Source organism: Panthera tigris, chromosome A2 (genome assembly GCF_018350195.1).
Source record: "Panthera tigris isolate Pti1 chromosome A2, P.tigris_Pti1_mat1.1, whole genome shotgun sequence".
In the NCBI taxonomy this organism is placed as follows: domain Eukaryota; kingdom Metazoa; phylum Chordata; class Mammalia; order Carnivora; family Felidae; genus Panthera; species Panthera tigris.
The window spans coordinates 94,956,299-94,976,438 of record NC_056661.1 but is presented as its reverse complement, the minus strand read 5'-3'; the positions used below and the strand labels follow the sequence as shown (position 1 = coordinate 94,976,438).

General features: G+C 41.4%; 1 protein-coding gene and 1 long non-coding RNA gene across 7 annotated transcripts in view; one reads left to right on the top strand and one right to left on the bottom strand.

The window, feature by feature from the left end:
* Positions 1–15,138, top strand: part of LOC102952128 (protein lifeguard 1) — a 31,132-nt gene extending 15,994 nt beyond the window's left edge. For 2 of the 4 annotated variants that reach the window (XM_042966332.1, XM_007076712.3), the window contains exons 6-11: positions 215–305; positions 5,564–5,601; positions 5,685–5,772; positions 7,787–7,876; positions 10,506–10,553; positions 14,609–15,138. In XM_042966332.1, the coding sequence (XP_042822266.1) occupies positions 215–305; positions 5,564–5,601; positions 5,685–5,772; positions 7,787–7,876; positions 10,506–10,553; positions 14,609–14,761 (508 nt within the window). In that variant the 3' untranslated portion in view covers positions 14,762–15,138. The remainder of the gene's footprint in view (positions 1–214; positions 306–5,563; positions 5,602–5,684; positions 5,773–7,786; positions 7,877–10,505; positions 10,554–14,608) is intronic. The other 2 variants (XM_042966339.1, XM_042966343.1) reach the window with 2 other exon arrangements.
* On the bottom strand, positions 5,735–11,178 carry LOC122233532. Of its 3 annotated transcripts, none has more exons than XR_006211124.1 (3): positions 11,098–11,178; positions 6,901–7,022; positions 5,735–5,926 (listed from the first exon to the last, which is right to left on the bottom strand). It is a non-coding gene; the product is annotated as an uncharacterized LOC122233532 (long non-coding RNA). The 3 variants fall into 3 exon arrangements; XR_006211123.1 differs by having other exon boundaries at positions 11,075–11,160; XR_006211126.1 differs by having other exon boundaries at positions 11,064–11,151.
* Positions 15,139–20,140: the final 5,002 nt, after the last annotated feature.

Genomic DNA, 20,140 nt, shown 5'->3' with positions numbered 1-20,140 from the left:
CAAAATAAAATTTTTTTAAATTCTATGGATGAAAATGAGAAAAGTTAGTTTTAAAAGCTAAAAAAAAAGAAGTAAAGGTAATAATCTGCATGCAGTTTTGTTTTATAATAGTGATTATCAGATAATAATGTATATTTCTGTCTCTATTCATCTACCTGTATCATTTGATAAAATCACTGGAAACAAATAACACATGGCTTTCAATTACCCTCAGGCCAGCATTTTTTGGTGTACTTATTGTATTTGCTTGTTGTGGGAATCTCCAGCGTCAGGTGCCTGTGAATTACATTCTCCTGGGAGTATTTGTAAGTAAACTTTGTTAGCATGTGTTGTTAGCTCACCTGTGAAATATATTTTTGACACATTACTAATTCTGCCTCTATCGTGGAAAATCTTCTTGTGGAATAATAGAGATAGAAATTATTTGTGAGATGTCCTCTGGGCTCAATCCTGGCTGTAACAAAGTCATAAACTTGTTTATGAGATCATATCCATGCCCTTTTACTAAAGCTAGAGAATCTGGGCACACTGAGCAAGTCCTTTTGCCAGCGACCTTGCCTCTGGGAGGCCACGTGGGGAACCTGCTCAGAATCCAGGCTTCATTTCAGGAACAGTTAACTTGACTGTTAATGGCCCTCTGCCGGGCACAACAAACACATTCTATTATGGAGAGTGGATTCCACATTTAGTTCACAAACTCATGTGTTTGAAGTATACTTTATTTTTGTAAGAGTTCTCTTATTTCTATTTCAAGTCTCACTGGGTGCAGAAACCCAGGTCAGCGCAGGTTCCCTTAGTTCCCCACCTTGCACCTCTGGCTTTTCCAGAGAGTTGGGGGTGAGGCTGGGGCTTCTGGTCCTGGGCTCTCCTCATTTCAGCACTGTCTGGTTCCTGTTTCACCAGTGCCTCCTGTGGGGCTTCCACTCACAAGGTCTCACCACATAGGTCCTTTCTTTGTGGATCAGTGCTGCTCTCTCTGGGCCACAGAAAATGTGTGGCTCCTTTTCTTGTAGCCAGTTCCTTTCTGTGCTGCCCACAAGGATTCCAGGAACTCAGCACCCTTCCATTGTGAAGATTTATGTACCAATTGATTTATTCCTCATCTGGTTCCATATGAGATTTGAGGTAGCTTATAAAAACACCCACAATATAAGAGGATAAGATAAACTGGTAGGGAAATCTGATGAAAGGAAAAATAAGGGTAGGAAAATAAAGTCAGTGGTTAGATTAGTGTACAAAATGCGTATGCTCCCTGAATAGCCAAAGCAATCTTGAGAAAGAAGAACAAAACTGGAGGTATCACCATTCCAGATTTCAAGATAATTCTAGATTTCAAGATACGCTACAAAGCTATAGGAATCAAAACAGTATGGTAGTGGCTCAAAACAGACACATAGATCAATGGAATAGAATAAATAAACCCACAATTATATGCTCAATTAATCTATAAAGGAGATGAAAATATACAATGGACAAAAGACAGTCTCTTCAACAAATGATGTTGGGAAAACTGGACAGCCATATGGAAGAAAGAATGACACTGGACTGCTTTCTTATACCATAAACAAAAATGAAATAAAAATGGATTAAATACCTAAGTGTAAGACCTGAAACTATAAAACTCTTAAAAGAAAACATAGGTAGTAAACTCTTGTAACATTGGCCTTAGCAATATTTTTTGGGATCAGTCTCCTCAGGCAAGGGAAACAAACAAACAAAAAAATTGGGACTACATCAGATTAAAAACTCTTGCACAGTGAAGGAAACCATCGTCAACAAAACAAAGAGGCAACCTACTGAATGGGAGAAGATATTTGCAAATGATTTATCTTAGAAGAAGCTAATATAGACCTATATCTTATCTGTATAGCTATATAGATAGATACTCATACAAATGAAATCTAAAAAAATCTACCAAAAAATCATACCAAAAAAATCTAATTAAAAATGCACAGAGAATCTGAATAGACATTTTTCCAGAGAAGACATATGGATGGCCGACAGATGAAGAGATGCTTAACGTCACTAGTTATGGAAATGCAATGAGATGTCACTTCACACGAGTCAGAATGGCTAGTATCAAAAAGACAAGAAATAAGTGGTGGCAAAAACGGAGCCCTCTTGGCCTGTTGATGGGAATATAAATTGGTACAGTCACTGTGGAAAACAGTATGGAGTTTCTCCAAAAATTTAAAATTAGAAATACCATATGATCCACTAATTCCACTTCTGGGTATCTTCCCAAAGAATGAAAACACTAATTGAAAAAGATATATGTACCCTATGTTTATTGCAGCATTATTTACAATAGCCAAGATATGGGGGCCCCTGGGTGGCTCAGTCCGTTGAGTGTGTCTAACTCTTGATTTCGGCTCAGGTCATGAGCCCAGGGTTGTGGGATCAAGCGCCCCATTGGGCTCCGCGCTGAGTATGGAGTCTGCTTAAGATCCTCTCTGTCTCCCTCTGCTCCTCTTCCCACCTCAAGTGCGCTCTCTCTCTCTCTCTCTCTCTCTCTAAAATAAGAACAACAACAAAACAATAGCCAAGATATGGAAGCAACCTAAGTGCTCACTGATAGATGAGTGGATAAAGAAGATGTGGACATATGTACAATGGAATGTTATTCAGGCATAGAAAGAATTAAATCTTGCCATCTGTGATAACATGGATGGACCTTGAGGGTAAGTGCAAAGTGAAATAAGTTAGAGAAAGACGAATATCATACGATTTCACTTATATGTGGAACCCAAAACAAAACACAACAAAACAAATGAATAAGCAAACAAAACAGAACCAGACTCACAAATACAGAGAAAAAGCTAGTGGTTGTGAATGGGAATGGGGTGGATAGGCAAAATAGGTGAAGGATTTTAAGAGTTACCAACTTCCAGTTATAAATGAATCAGAGGGATGGAAAGTTCCAGGGGAATATACTCAATAATATTGTATGATGGCAGTTGATACTGTATTTATTGTGGTAAGCATTTTGCAACATATATAATTGTCAAATCACTGTGCTATATACCTGAAACTAACACAGTATTGTATGTCAACTGTACTTCAATGAAAAAATTTTAAAATGCATAATCCTGTGCACTTGAGTGTGATGAGGCTAGATTTGGGCCTGTGCCTTCGGGTGGTCAAAGAGAGTAAGGACACATGACCAGTGGTGACATTCTCAGCATGCAGATAGCTCAGTGTCTAGTGTGATTTATATGTTGGGAAGCACATCTTCCTCTGGAGACTAGCTCTCTGATGCCCACGTCTGGGCATCTGGGCATTCCTTGGCTGCCAGTGCATTGAAAGGCCTTTCTTACCTGGCGTGGATACCTTGCTCGTCACTCGGGGGAGCAGATGGGGTTTCCTAGTTCCTGGACAGACTACACTCAGGAAGAAGTGCAGGTTAAAAGCCAGGCATAGAAAGATAACTATACTAGAGCCTAGTCCTAGAGCAGAGGTAATAGGATGGGGAGAGGAGGTACTTTTCTAAAAATACTTGAATTTTTTATTTAAAAAGTTTCCATGTTTTTAATGTTTATCACAAGAAGAGATCAAAGCTCTCATCTCTGAGGTTTTGTTGTTTATCCCGAAGCAGGGAACAGCTTAAGAGAAGAAATATACAGGGGCAAAAAATTAGATGCATTTTGTAGACTTTATGTTTTGGCTAAGTATTAGGAAATATATGGAGAAACCATTTCAGAAAAGGAGTTGAGGGGAAAAAAGCACACATACCAAAGACAGCTTTTGTCCCATAGAATTTTGAGCCTGTGTTCTGCGCTCTTGAAGCCATCAGGCAGGTTTGACTTCTAAGGCCTCTTGTTCTCCTCTTTGGAAAACTGAAGGGTGGTTTCCAGCTTTAAATCATTCTCTCTCCCTCTACTTCTGAGCCCTATCTTCCTCCCACTATCCTCTCCCCCCCCCCCCCCCCCACACACACACTTATGTGCTGCTAAAGATAGAAAAACATGAAGCATTTGAGCAAGTAGAAGAAGAAAATCTTAAGAGGAAGTTTGGAAGCAAGCACATTATTAAAATATCATGTGGGGGCACCTGGGTGGCTCAGTCGGTTGGGCATCGGACTCTGGATTTCAGCTCAGGTCATGATCTCACAGTTTGTGGGTTTGAGTCCTGTATCGGGTTCTGAGCTGACAGCACGGAACCTGCTTGGGATTTTCTCTCTCCCTCTTTCTCTGTTCCTCCCTCACTTTCTCTCTCTCTCTCAAATAAACTTAAAAAAAAAAAAATCATGTGTAGGGGCACCTAGGGGGTGGCTCAGTCAGATAAGCTTCCAAATTTGGCTCAGGTCATGATCCATGAGTTCAGGCTCCATGTCAGGCTCGTACTTACAATTCAGTCTCTGTCTCTCTCTCCCCCTCCCCCCAGAGTGTCACACTCTGTCTCTCTATCGAACATAAATAAACATTAAATTAAAAAAACAATCATGTATACATGGAACAGATACACTGTTTTTAATCTGTGGTGGAAATAAGGACAGCTTTGGTAGATTTAACAAAGAAGAGAATCAGGCAACTACTCACCGAGTCTGGGAAACACAAAGATGCAATCCAGGACTCTCAGGATTCCAGTTCTTCTCGTCTCTTATCCTATATGATGTTGGCCAGCTGGAGAAGTTCAAAGCCACTCTAGCAGTCCTTGCACCATGGTTAAAATGTGTCTTCATTTGTACTCCTGGAGACCAGAGCATTCTTTCCTGGCTCTTGCCATGGACCAGGGGGTTAGCCGAGTTTCTGGATTTGGCTCTGGTGGAGCTCCCTACCAGCTGGAGAATGTCCTCAGGCCCTTCAGCCACTGTTAACTGTTGCCTCACCCCACCTGCCCACCGTCCTGGAGCCTGACCACGAACCCAGCTACAACCTCATTGCCTTTTTTTGGTCTCTGGCTTGACCACCTGCTGACTCTCAGCACCTGCCCCTCTCCCACATGGCCCCAGCAGACCATGGAAACCCTCTGGCCTGATGCAACCTCAACGCAGCCCTCTTCCCAGCCCTGGATGGGCACCTACAGGTGCAGCCCCACCCTCTGTAGAGATCTGTCCTGGAGCCCCATCCCCAGTCCTGAAAAGGTCTCAATCCTCCTCCCTCATCTGAGGTTTGAAGTTTTCAACTCTCACCCAAGCCCTGTAGGAAAGGTCAGCACTTGAAACTGTTGGTGAAGAATTAGTAGAAACAGAATGTCCTGCTTTGATAAATTGTTAAGGTGTGTCTGTGTGGGTGGGCCCATTTGATCTGGTCTTACAGATAAACCTTTTATTATGGTTTCCATATTCCTAACTAACACATATTTAATGCAATCAATATGCTGAAAGTTACTCCTGCATTCTAAGGAATTTTTACTAATAGAAGAATCTTGTCAGGCTCGGGGGAATGTTAGGTAAATGTTTAGTTCTACTATTTTTGTCCCATAATTAACCTTCCCGTAGCTCTGGGCACCGGGGTTGTGCATATTCCCACTCCCTAGACCCCGCCAACACACACACTCTTTAAATCATCTCTGGATTCTGGGCCTATGGGACCAGGGTTCTGATTGTGAATTTTGTCTTTAGACAGTTCTTCAAGGTCTGCTGCTGGGAGCTGTTTCAGTGTAAGTCTTTGATACATATTTCCTTTCTCATGTGTGCTTTTCTTTGTATGTATGTGAACAATAATCACAGTCTCTGGTTTTAGTTTCTGTAATGCAGAGGAAGTGCTGTGGGCAACAGCAGCGACTGCTCTGGTGACGTTATCGCTCACTTTATTTGCTCTTCAAACAAAAGTATGTATCACCGAAAAAGATTTCTGTCACAAGGGAGTGTGTAGATGTGTTCCTTTGGCCCTTCCTGACCCATTCTTATCTCTCCTCCTTCCTGCTCACTGCTGTCCTGTGGGCCCACCTCCGTAGCTTCTTCGCCTTCTGGCTTCTGACTTTCCTAGTAACCACGTTAAAAAAACAAAACAAAACAAAACAAAAAGAAACAGGTGAATTTAATTTTAATCATATATTTTATTTAACCCAGTGTATGCAAGGTATTAACATTTCAGTAAACAATATAACGCAAATATTGAGACATTTTACGTTCTTTTTTGAGCTAAAATTCAAATTCAGTGTGTATTTTATTATACTTACAGCATACTTTACTTCAGACTAGCCACACTTTGAATGCTTACCTAGCCACAAGTATGGAATGCATAGCTCTAGACAAGTATTTAAAAACAATTTTTTGTAAAATGTTTATTTCTGAGAGAGAGAAAGCAGGGGAGTGGCAGAGTAAGAGGAAGACACAGAATCTGAAGCAGGCTCCAGGCTCCAAGCTGTCAGCACAGAGCCCAACGCGGGGCTCGAACCCACAAACTGTGAGATCATGACCTGAGCCGAAGTCAGATGCTTAACCGACTGAGCCACCCAGGTGGCCCTCTAGACATACATGTTTTATTTTATTTATTTATTTTTTTTAATTTTTTTTTTTTAATGTTTATTTATTTTTGAGACAGAGAGAGAGCATGAACGGGGGAGGATCAGAGAGAGGGAGACACAGAATCCGAAATAGGCTCCAGGCTCTGAGCTGTCAGCACAGAGCCCGACGCGGGGCTTGAACTCATGGACCGCGAGATCATGACCTGAGCCGAAGTCGGCCGCTCAACTGACTGAGCCACCCAGGCGCCCCTAGACATACATGTTTTAAACAGCCATCAGAATCCTCTGGAGGGTTTGTTAAAACACAGATTCTGGACACCCTGGAGTTGCTACTTCAGAAAGTCTGGGACACAGCCCAATAATTTGCATTTCCCAGATAGTGCTGGTTTGAGAACCACATGTGGAAACCTAGTGCTTCTAATTATTCTCTTGGTGTGCAAGAAGTAAGGAGTGAGGGGGGACATACAGGAGTTAGGAAAAAGCTCTTACAAGAAAGTATCCTGGATTCAAGGGTCTTCTTTTGCTGTATAATATCATTCTGTTCAGGTCAGAAGATGAATATTCCCCTTTGTTTAAAAAAATTCCTCAGCTTCCCCAGGCTGTTTTCATCCCTGATTTATGAAGGCAAAACCAAAAAGCATATTAATAAATTTCAAAATTACAAAAGAATCAGCAATAATTTTTGAAAGCTTAGTGTATATATTTTTATTAAAATATATGCATACAAACATGGAAAGGCACCCAGTTCATTGCTGTATTTTATGCACATGCTTTCAGAAATATGACCATACTGTACATACAAATTTACATTCTATTCAATGTACATTTTTATTAGGGGAAATGTCCTATAAATACAAAAATAGAATAGTATGATGAGCCCTCATGTATCCACGGCTCTTGTTATTTCATCCATACTCCTACCTTCTTCTCCCTCATGAAGCAAATTCCAGTCAACACCACACTTTTTTTTTTTTTTTTCAACGTTTTTTATTTATTTTTGGGACAGAGAGAGACAGAGCATGAACGGGGGAGGGGCAGAGAGAGAGGGAGACACAGAATCGGAAACAGGCTCCAGGCTCCGAGCCATCAGCCCAGAGCCTGACGCGGGGCTCGAACTCACGGACTGCGAGATCGTGACCTGGCTGAAGTCGGACGCTTAACCGACTGTGCCACCCAGGCGCCCCAACACCACACTTTTTAATGTAGCGTTTTTCAGTGATAGGGGCAAATGGATGTCTGTGGTTCTCAGAATTGTCCAGGGTAGATTATTAGCAAATGGGCCAATTTCTATCTATAGGACATAAGATGCATCTCTAAACCTCCTGAAATTCCTTCCAGATGATAAGTGAGCTGTTTTTGTGTTATATTTCCTCAGTGGGATTTCACCATGCTAAATGGGATGCTGTTCGTTTTTCTCTTCGTACTGTTAATCTATGGAATTTTCTTCCTCTTCATACGCTCATATGTAAGTGGGATCTCGTTTGGGAACCTCAGAGAATTGTTAGAGGGCAAAGTGCTGGTTGTGTTGGCCTAGATCTTCTGTGAAGCAGACACTCGGTTGGGTGAACTGGGTGAGGACTTGAACGGGAGAAGTGTCTGTGAGAGAAAAGGGGCTGGGGAGTCTCTGAGGGCTGGAAGACGTGCCCCACCACAGTAGCACACCTGACACCAGGTGAAGGGGAGGGAAGGTGGGCAGTGGGAACATTCTAGACATGAAGTCGAGGAAGGTTCAGCAAGGCTGTAGGGGGAGTGTGTGTGGGGGGTTCCTTGAGCTAAAGTTGACTGTAGTCAACTTTACAACTTTATTGTAGGAATAATACAAATATTTATTGTATTGTATTGTGTAGTTCTGTGTCTCCCAGGAAGTACTCTGCTGCTCCCCAGTGACTGACAAGTGACAGGCGTGGCCCAGAAACTCACTGCAGTGGGCTGCACAGCACAGCAGCCGGGCACCTCCCAGTAGCTGGAGGTCTGTGAGGCCTGTCCTTGCGGCCGCCCAGCGTGGTGTGGTTGGGGTCCTGTTGGAAGCGTGGGGCATGAAAACGGAGCTCCTTCTCTATACTATAGCTGTCTTTCCCTACGAGGGTCTTGGGGTGAACCTACCCACAGGGCTGGTCAGACTTCTATACCTGGGTGCTGCTTGTTTGAAGTAATGAAAGTGGAGTGATGGGCTTTTCAGACTTTCCCGATGGCAGCGTAGAGTAATTCCAGCTTGCTTGCTTGCTTTCCTTCCTTCCTTTCTTCCTTATATATATTCATTGACTTCTTACCAGATATCAGATATAAGCCTGTGGTTTTCTCGTAGGCATTACATTTAATTCTCATGACCTTTATGAAAAGTACATGTGTCATCTATTCTTTAGCTAAAAACACATGCTCAGAGAAATTAAATAATTCACCCAGGTCTACACAAGGAGTAAGTGGTAGGGGTGGGATGAAAGCCAGATCTGTGGGACGCCAGTGCCATGGTCTTCCCAGCACACAATCTGTGGATGGAGGCTAGAGGGGGTGTGGGCCCGGCTTGTCATTGGCCCCTGTGGGGAGACCCTATGGGCAGCCAGCTCCACTGAGGATTGGCCTGGAGCCTGTGACCTTTTGACTAAAGCCCTAAGGCCAACTTGGCCCAACTGCTGAATCCAAGAGTTTCTTTGACAACAAGTAGACTTGTTAAGTGATCTTCAGACAGATAACGAAGAGTTAAGCCTGAATTGGTTTAGCTTTATGAATGACTATATAGACTTATAGTTAGGGAGATTTTATTTTATTTTATTTTTATTTATTTTTGTAGCATCTATTTTTTAGAGGTAAACTCGAAGATATAACAAAGATGTGCCTTAAAAGGCCACACAGCTCTCTATTTATTATTATGGCTGGTAGCCATAATAATACAAATTGGTAGGAATAATATTGGTAGGAATAATACAAATATTTATTAGGTTGGTTCCATAGGTCTTTACAATACCATTTAGGTGCAGTTAAGAAACAGTGTTTCCTACTAGATAGACGAAACTTTGTTCCCCCTGTAAACTTCCTTTCACAAATATTTACAATATATAATCTTGCACACATGTTAAAATGGAAGGGAAGACTTTTGATAGAGCCTTGTTGTGAGTATACAGGCTTGTTTGACTTTGGCAATTTTGAATTCTTCAGACTCCAGTAATCAGGTATTTTCTTACTATTAGCTCATTCCAGAAATACTGTCCCTCCCACACTATGTCACTGACTCCTGGTTTATGTCATTGGCCAAGGATCTTCCCTGGTTAGCAGAATGCTCTATTTGTCTAGGATGAGCTTTCTTGTCCTGAAGAGTGAGTGACATTATTTTTCTCAGATGTTCTATACCACTTCTTTATCCTCTCCCTCTATAGAGCCAACCCCTTTGGCATTCACATCAGTCCCATATTCTGATCAGGGCTGTTTTGGTTGCAAGGAACAGACACTACCCAGACTAACTCGAGGCAAAGACCCAGGGAAGCTCATTGAACTCCTAGGTGGGAAGAAGCGGCAGGATTCACAGAAATGGAAATCCCACATTCCTCTCTTGGGCTGAGTTGATCAGCCTTTTCTGTATAGTAATAGCCCCAACAGTAGCTGATGATGCTACAGCCTCTGGGAATCAATTTCTGACTGGCCTGGTGCATCTGTTTGATCTTACTTTCTGGTCAGTCAAGAGAGTCACTACTGTTGGAGTAGACATCTTCCACCTCTTGTCAGTTAGCCCTAGCTAGGGTATATGAGGGTCACTATTTTCGCAGAGCCACCCATTCCAAGAGTGAGTATAGGGGCAGACGCCCTAGAAGGGCTATGCAATGGTGCATAAAGTGAACCGTATCTAGTATGTTCTACTTGTCCTACCATGCGTGAGATGTTTAGCACTTATCTAGCAAAACTGATTCGACAAGGGTAGCTTTCATGTATTTGCTGAATGGAATTGAGTAGATGCTGTTGACCACTATGTTCAAAAAGATGAAATTCCCCACAGATGTGACTTTCCTTAATACTGGGTCCTTATCTGACAGCAGTAAACTAAGTGAGCCCTTTCGTTATTCCAAACCTTTTTCTTAACATACAATTGTTTCTTCTCTTTGCAGTGGTTGCACCTATTGTATGCTGGTCTTGGAACTGTACTCTTCTCACTTGTGAGTCTAATTTCTCCCTCTCTTTGACAAAGAATATGGTCTGTGCATTGACAAGTGCTAGGCCCAGAGTCAAGTAGAGTCAGTATTTCATTTTCCCCTCCTATGCCTCCCCCTCTTCCTTTCCCTCCTTCTCCTTCTTCTTTTTCTTTTTTTAAAAAATTTGTTAAATGTTTATTTATTTTTGCCAGAGAGAGAGAGAGACAGAGCATGAGTGTGGGAGGGGCAGAGAGAGGGAGACACAGAATCCAAAGCAGGCTCCAGGCTCCGGGCTCCAAGGTCTCAGCACAGAGCCCGATGCAGGGGTCAAACTCATGGACTGCAAGATCATGACCTGAGCCAAAGTCAGACACTCAACCGAGCCACCCAGGCGCCCCTATTTTTCTTTATAAAGACAATTTTTAGAGCACTTTTAAGTTCACAGCAAAAGGGAGAGGAAGGCACAGACATTTCCCACATATCCCTTGCCCCCACACACGCATGGCCTCCCCCCCCCCGATCAACATCACTCACTAGGGTGGTACCTTTGTTACATTGCCGAACGTACATTGACACGTTATAATCACCTAAAGTTCACATTAGACTTTACTCTTGGTGTTGTACAGTCAGTCTATGGGTCTAGATAAATATATATTGAGAGGTTCCATCATTATGATATCATACAGAGTGTTTAAAAGCCCTAAAAGCCCTTTGTGTTCCACCTTTTGATTCCTCCCCTACCTCCAACTCCTAGCAACCACCAATCTTTTTCCTGTTGCCAAATTTTACCTTTTCCAGAATGTCATATAGTTGCACACCATATATAGCCTTTTCAGAATGGCTTATTTCACTTAGTGATGTGCACTTAAGGTTCTTCTGGGTCTTTTCATGACCTGATAGTTCATTTCTTTTTAGTGCTGAATAACATTCCATTGTCTAGATGTGCCACAGTTTATGTATCCATCCACCTATTGAAGGACATCTTGTTTGCTCCCAAGTTTTGGCAATTATGAATAAAGCTGCTGTAAACATCCCTGTGCAGGTTTTTCTGTGGAGTTTTCAACTCCAATGGGTAGATAGTAAGGAGTGTGATTACTGGATCAGATGGTAAAAAGTATGTTTAGTTTTTAAGAAACTGCCAAACTGTCTTCAAAAGTAGTTGTACCGTTTTGCATTCCCACAAGCAGTGAATAAGAATTTGTTACTTAACATCCTCAGCAGCATTTGATGTTGTAAGTGTTCCCGAATTTGGCCATTCTAATAGTGGTATCTTATTGTTGTTTCAATTTCCATTTCCCTTATGACGTATTATGAGGAGTATCTATTAATGTATTTATTTGCCATCCATGTATCTTCTTTGGTGAGGTATCGCCTATGTTTTTCAGCCCAGAGAACAAGTAATGATCTTTTTAAATCAGATTGTTTGCTTATTGTTGAGATGTGTGTGTGTGTGTGTGAGTGTGTGTGTGTGTGTGTGTGTGTGTGTGTGTATTTGGGGCAACAGTCCTTTATCAGATGTTTCTTTTGCAAATATTTTCTCCCATCTATGGCTTGTTTTCTCATTCTCTTGACATTGTCTTTCACAGAGCAGAAGTTTTTAATTTTAATGAACTTCAGCTTATGCATTATTTCTTTCATGGATTATACCTTTGGGGTCATATCTAAAAAGTCACCACCATACCTTAGGTAAAAGATCCTCTGTTATCTTCTAAGAGCTTTATAGTTTTGTGTTTTACACTTAGGTCAATGACAAAACAAATATTTGTGAAAGATGTTAGGTCTTTGTCTAAGTTTTTTGTTTTTTTTGCATATGGATGCCCAGTTTTTCCAGCACCATTTGTTGAAGAGATTATCTTTGCTCCATTGTATTTATTGCCTTTGCTCCTTTGTCAAAGATCACTTGACTATATTTACATGAATCTATTTCTGGGCTCTCTAGTCTGTTCTATTGATCTATTTGTTTCTTCTTTCATCAATACCATACTGTCTTACTCCATAGTAAGTCTTGAAGTCAGACAGAATCAGTCCTCCAATGTTGTTTTTTTCCTTTAATGTTGTGTTGGCCATTCACACCAACCCCCCCCCCCCAACCTTTCTTTTTAGTGTAATCATACTATATAGAAGGTTCTACCTTTACTTTTTCACTCAAAAATAATGGTATTCACATATTAGCAGTCATGGATTGATCTTATTCTTTTTTTTTTTTTTAAGTTTGTTTATTTATTTTTTTGAGAGAGAGAGAGAGATTGCAGGAGGGGCAGAGAGAGAGAGGGAAAGAGAGAATCCCAAGCAGGCTCCATGCTGTCAGCACAGAGCCTGATGTGGGGCTCAAACTCACAAACCATGAGATCATAACCTGACTAAAACCAAGAGTTGGACGCTTAGCTGACTGAGCCACCCAGGCACCCCAAGTTCATTCTTTCTTAAAGGCGCATGGTATTCCATTTTATGCTTTTATCATGTCACATATTTTAAGTTTTCCTTTAATTATTTTTGGCATTTCCAAACATACCCAGAAGTACCAAGAATGGAGTAATAAACTCCACATACTATCACCAGCTTAAAAATACCCACATTTTGCTTCATCACGTTCCTTTTTATTAGAATTATGTCCTGTCTATTTTCAAATGTCAGAAAAATTTAGACCAGGAAGTTATGTATGTATAATTCAGTTTTCTTATTTCTTCTCCTAATACCGAAAGGAACTAACTTGTGCTCATTTTCCTTTACTCTTATGCTCTCAGCCTTTGCATATTGATGCCTGCTGTTATATTTCTTGTGTCCTGTTTCAGGCATAGTTTGTTTCCATGCAAAAGTACATTGATGTTTCTGTTCCCAGTTTGGAGGCAGAGCAAAAATTCTTGTAGCCTCAGACAGGTCTACCCAACACTAAACAGATAAAGCAAGAGGGACATTGACATTTTTTCAGGGGGTGGGGAGGGGATGCTTAGCCACCAGAGTTGTAGGGAGTGAGGCAGGGTGTTACTCCCAAATGCTCCTGGGGATCTGAATCCCAACTGGGGCTTCCCTGTGGGCTGGCTGTGTCTTGGGTTGTGTCCTGAACCCCATTCTCCCTGAGGGGGAGGGGGACAGGTGGATCCCAGCTCATCTCACTCTCGCTTTCCTGTCTGCCTTCAAAAACATAATTTCACCTGGAAGGTGTACTCCTAACAACCAAGGCATGTCTGTGAAACGATTAGAAGTTATTATCCCTCTTATGAGAAGAAATAAGGTAAAGTCAGGAGTTCTTGGAGGGGATGAAGAGAGAAAAGCGCTTCTCTGTAGAAGTCAGGACCTCAGGGTTATAAATGAAGTCTGGAAGCTCAGCTGCTGTGCAGCCTGCTTTTTAGGGTGACCAACTGTCCTTGGTTTGCCTGGGACCGAGGGGTTTCTAAGGAAACCTCCTCTAATGTCCTCATGCTGCCCAGGGCTGCTCACCCAGCCACAAACACAAGGGTGAGCGAGCTCTCTGGCTCTTTTCCTGCAGTTTTAGGAGCTCCTCATTCTATCTACTGCAGCTGAGCTACACTTTTTATTTGGGGGAAATATTTAACTATATACAAATCCCACCTTCCCTTAATTCTATGTTTTGGAAATACTAACATCATCATAAAGCCATTCCAATGGCAAGGTTTGAAAAATGCTATCATCCAAAGCTCCAAGAATTTCAGCATTATTGCTGCACATCAATCTAAAGGTCAGGAACCATCTTTATTTTCATTCTTGGTTCACCAAGAACATGTGGGAAAATCACAAATACAGGGCAGTTTGTAGTTTATCTCTGTGTCCAATTGTCCCACCTCATTGGCTAAAGGAACAAAGTTTTCTGGATTTGGAAAGCCAAAGAAGGCTCACAGACTTGATCCTGCTGGCCTCAGGAGGATGAAGCACTTGTAATAGAGTACAAACTCCGGGACATAGTGAATGGTTGAGGCTGTAAAAATAACCTAACTTAGCCATAAATCGACTTTATGCAATATATTTTACTGATGCTAAAATATTTTCTCCAGGTAATTTAGGATACTTATTTGATAGAAATATACCATTTCTGTAGCTAATTCTTCCTTCTTTTCTTTAAGTACTTGGTGATGGATGTGCAGCTCATGGTGGGAGGGCGCCACCATCACTCTGACCTGCACCCCGAGGAGTATGTTTTTGCTGCCCTGAACATCTACTTGGACATAATCAACCTTTTCCTTTTTATTTTGGAACTGATTGGACTGGCACGGTAGTCATATGGCCAAACTGGTTCATGTTGAAAAAAGGGAAGGAGGGATGCTTCTGAAATGTTGCCAGGCTCAGACATGAGAAGGTTACCACTTCATAAACCTTTTGTTAACAAAAATATTTAAAGATACTTACTTTTTGTCAAATTAAATCAAGCATTCAGTAGATGGTAGCTGTAGCTGTGATATTTTTGGTTCTATTGTCACATTGCAAAACTATCTGGGGGACATTTCTAATTTTTATAAATTCAAAAGATGAGTATCAAAATTACATGCTTACAAACATTTGCAAGATGCCCATTACAGTGTTGAAGTTTTCCAGGCAGTATTTCAAGCAGTAAACAACATCTCTCTACATGAATAAATTTGATTACAGAAACCTATATGTACCCATTCTCTTCTCTTGGACATTCTGTGGACATTTTTGAATATTTTGGCATCTGACCTTTTTTTTTTTTTTTTTTTTTTTTTTTGAGTAAGATAAACTAAAGAATTCTGCCTTTTCCCTGTGTTCCAGAGTCAGACTGGAGAGAATAGTAGTATCTATCTAGTAGGGGTCAGAGGAAATTAAGAGAGTTAATGTGCAAAAAGGGCTCAAGATAGAGTATCAGCTATATTGTCACTGTCCCATCTATACTCCCGGGCTTAACTCAGCAACCACCTCCACTGATTGTCTGGAACAACTAAAAAAATAATCATGATAAAACACACATAACAAAATTTACCATCTTAACTATTCTTTTTTTTTTTTAATTTTTTTTTTAACGTTTATTTATTTTTGAGACAGAGAGAGACAGAGCATGAACGGGGGAGGGTCGGAGAGAGAGGGAGACACAGAATCTGAAGCAGGCTCCAGGCTCTGAGCTGTCAGCACAGAGCCTGACGCGGGGCTCGAACTCACGGACCGTGAGATCATGACCTGAGCCGAAGTCGGACGCTTAACCGACTGAGCCATCCAGGCGCCCCACCATCTTAACTATTCTTGTACGGTTCAGTAGTGTTAAGTACATTCACAGTATTGTGCAACCCATCTCCAACAAATGTTTCATCTTGCAAAAGTGAAGCTCCATACCCACTGCAGTAAGAAGTCTCATAGCATTTTCCATCACTTATTTATTTATACATATCTTATATAACTGGTTTGATTACGTTCCTGAAGGTCATAGATTAGACAGGTCTTTATATCCCTTCTGGAGTCTCTCACCTTGTTGGTGTGAGATGCTTGATGAGAAAATTTTCACTGAGATGTAAAAGTTCACAGTTTCAGAGCCATCCAAGTGAACCTGTGGCTACATCCTTGCCTCACTTGTTTCTAATTTCAGCCAGTCTCTGGTGCTCGCCCCAGCAGGAAGCATGTAAGTCACGTCTGCAGGATGAGCAAAGGCATGAAGCAGGCCCACACCTCGTGTGCTTCAGGTGGCTCAGGGAGGGAGTTGGAAAGAAAGATTTATGTAGAGGGATGGTTATGCCAGGTGATTAAGGACCTCAACTTTCAGGCTCAGGATTTCAGACCTTTATCTTGTAGGCATAAGATTTGGATTGCAGTATCATGGTGAAGGTAGTGCTTTAGGAGAATTAGTCTGCATTATGGTGGGTGGGTTAGAGTAGAGAAGGGAGGTGTTAGAGAGGAAGGTTGTATGAGAGCTAATCCAATACACGGAAGGCACGAAAGGACAGTTGATAAATGGGGTAGAATGAGTCAATCATATGTGACCATGATAATGGCCAAAAGGCTTGATGGAGGTTGAGGTATGACTGGATGATTCTTCAGGGCAGGTTTTTACTGTGGGTAATTGTCACTTACTAAAGTAAAGCCTTCTGAAGAAAGAAAGAAATGGCTTGGGGAGTTGTGAGGTGATGTGATAAAATTAGGTTTGGATATTTTGATTACTTGAAAAGAGAGGAAATGTTAATCTGGCAGAGTTTCAGGAGATGAAGCTTGGGGCTAGAGGTAATTGGGAGCCATCACAAGCAAGAACTGAGGCTGAGAGAACAGATGAAATAGGAATGACATAAATAGGGGAGTCCAAAGACCAAGTTTTGGAAATGCCATAATTAGGATATGGAAGGAAGAAAAAGAATGTGGGACATGAAAACAGAGCAGTGAAAGCATAACATTATGGAGGCCAGACAAGCCTTTCAGGAAGGTGTTGATGAAGTGTAGCTATAATTCACTTAGGGCTGTGGTGTTCTAGGCCCTTGAAAATACACATTGTTTCATTTAACCTACACTCAAAGGTCAAGGCACAAAAAAGCAATAACAAACCCAACAAATCTGACAACGACTGGATCACTGATCTGGAGAAGCAAGGAGAACAGAGTCCAGACTTCATGGAGGCAAAAATGGACATTGTGGAAGGAGAGGCCAGACCCTGAGAGAAGTCTGGTTGCTTCATCTCTGGAAGGAGAGAAACAGCAGGGGCAGGCAAAGGTTGTAGTTTTTTTTTTACTTTTTGGTTTTTCACTTTCCAGGACAGGGGAAATTTGGGGCATATTTGAAGGCAGAAGGAAGTGAAGGTACTAGAAATGGGAAAAAAAAAATCAAAATAAGTAGGGATATGAGGAGGGATGGCCTTGGACAGGCCCAGGGCCCTTTTTTCCAAAACTGGAGAAAAGCATTGGAACATTTACCTGTGGCAGCCTCTTTTGAGATCGAGCGGGGAGCTGTGGAGCAGAGGAAGCAGGGTCTGCAGAGCCCATGCTGGGGGAATCAGGGCTTAGAGAAGAATGGAAGAGGTTTGATCTGGCTGCCAGGGACTCTGCATTGGGAGTCAGCCAAAGAGAACTGGGAAAACTCCTTCCTCCTTAATCGAAAGTATTAGAGAAAATAAGGCTGCGAATCAGGCAAATGAACTTCTCAAAATTGATACTCCAGAGAGTTCCAGTTTGGGTAATGTTAGAACAACAGTGGATTACAATTCTGTGATGACTGGATCATGATAGCATAAATCTCTTATCATCAGTCTGAAATGGATCAATTGGCCAGAGATTTAGGCAAGTGTTGTCTGCACAGTCTGTTTGTGATGCTATGGTATTACAAATTAGACAAATAGAATAAAGTAGAATCAGATTGAAAAATCCGGGCTGGGGGAATAAAAAGCTTACTGGGGAAGGAAGTTTGATTCCATTCATTGAGGAGGTTAGTCTTGGTTCTTCAGAGGTCCACAGATAATCATAAAGAAGGCTAACGTGGAATTGAAGTGAACCTGACCGGGCAAAACAATTTGCAAATCCCACCTCTGTTTTCTGTTGGGGTCAGGCATCTGTCTCACAGATGAATTTACAGATCTCAAGTAATACATTTGAATTTAAGTACAAGCACTATAGTCATATACACCTGACTTTTTGGTTACCTATTGTTTCAGATTAGCCCTATCTCCACTACTTAAGTAGAGTTTCTTATGTGTTTATAACCACTTAATACTACTGGCAAAGTCCTGAAGATGAGCATAACCTCTGAAATATGGGCAAGTAGAAGACAAGGGACTTTTTCAAAGCCACCCAGCAAAAAATCTGGGAGGGCCCTCTAAAACTCCTGGGTCGGCATACATTAACAAACATTGCCACGTGTACAACTGCCAAAGGCTTTGGTAGCCAAGTCGTGGTGAATTAATTTAATAAAAGAAGAAAATTCAGCTGGGAAGCTTGAGGTTTTGCATACTCTCCTGGCATCAAGAAAACCTTCCTGCATATAATAGGACATGCTGGCCAATTTCGGTAAGTTTCTGCTGTCCCAGCACCACATTAGGTATTGTTTTAGCAATGTTCACAGCCACACACAGGCTATTGTGTGAGTCTACTGTGTATGCCATTACATAGCGGTGACTTGATTAAAAGAAATTCCAATATGTCTATGACAATCTTTTTTTTTTTTAATGACAATCTTTTGACTTTTGCATTTAGTAAGGACTCTGAGGAAGCCATACCTCTTGGCATCAGTCTATCCAGTGAGATAGACTATCCACTGAGATAATTTATTCACAGTATTAGAAATCTGGCTTTTGAGAAGAGTCCCCAGTTTGGAAATCTGTCAGGAGTGGTCTCTAATGTGTGACACACTTGAAAATCAACTCAGGATGTACTCAATAGGCAATGGAAGCTTACAGGAAAAGAGAGGAGAATCTATAGAATTCTATAATTTTAACTTCTTTTCTTATATTATCCCAAATGGGTTCCCTCATCTAGCTCTAGGTTTCTAGGTTGTGATGAGCACAAATATTTATCTACATACAAGTGGACCTTGCTGAAACTACTCATGTTAAAGGCTGTTGCACAGTCCACTTTGTTCATTTTTAAAAAATTTAGTTTGAGAGAGGAGCATGGGGGGGGGGAGGGGGCGGGGCGGGTGAGGAGGGCCAGAGAGGGAGAGAGAGAATCCCAAGCAGGTTCCATGTTGTCAACATGGAGCCCCATGCAGGGTTCGATCTCACAACTTTGAGATCATGACCTGAGCTAAAATCAAGAGTCGGATGCTTAACTGATTAAGCCAGGTGCCCAAGCTTTGTTGTTTTTAATATCAGTATGCCACTTGGCACTCTGTGGCTCAAAGAATGTCAATAGCTGAAATGCTGTGGCATATACTTGACATTGCTGTCAAGAACAAATGTTGGCAGTTTCAGTAGTTTCAGTAGGTTTACTTAATCCAAGTCATTGAAACAAGTCAACTGCTGAAGATCTCATCAATGGTTCCCAAGCTGCAGCACTACTGACAGCTCATTATGCACTAAGACAACATTTTATTTATGATTGTTGCTCTAAAGATGCGGTCAGCAAACTATAGCCTGCATGTCAAATTTGGCCTGGTTTTTTAATTTTTATTTTGAAATAATGACAGATTCACAGGAAGTTACAAAGAAAATGTAGAGAGGCCCTCTATACTCTTTACCCACTTTCCCCGATGGTTCTTACATAACATAAACACCAGAACCAGGAAACTGACATTGGTACGACATGTATGTATATAGTTCTATGTGACTGTACTACATAACCAAGGTAGCCAAGATAGACTATGACATCACCACAAAGATGACCCTTGTGCTACCCCTTGATGGTCACACACACTACTCCCTGCCCCCACCATCCCAAACTCTTGATAACCACTAATTTGTTTGCATCTCTATTTTGTATTTTCAAATATGATAAATGGAATCACACAATATGTGACATGTTGAGACTGGCTTCTTTCACTCAGCATAATGCCTTTGAGATCCTCCCCAGTTGTTACAAATTGGGTCAATTGTTCCTACCCTTTCATTGCTGAGTACTAATCTAATGCATGGATAGAACACAGTTAGCCATTCCTCTATTAGAGGACATTTTGGTGGATTCCAGTTTTTGGCTTCTATGAGTAAAGCTGTTCTCAACTGTTGTGTACAGGTTTTTACA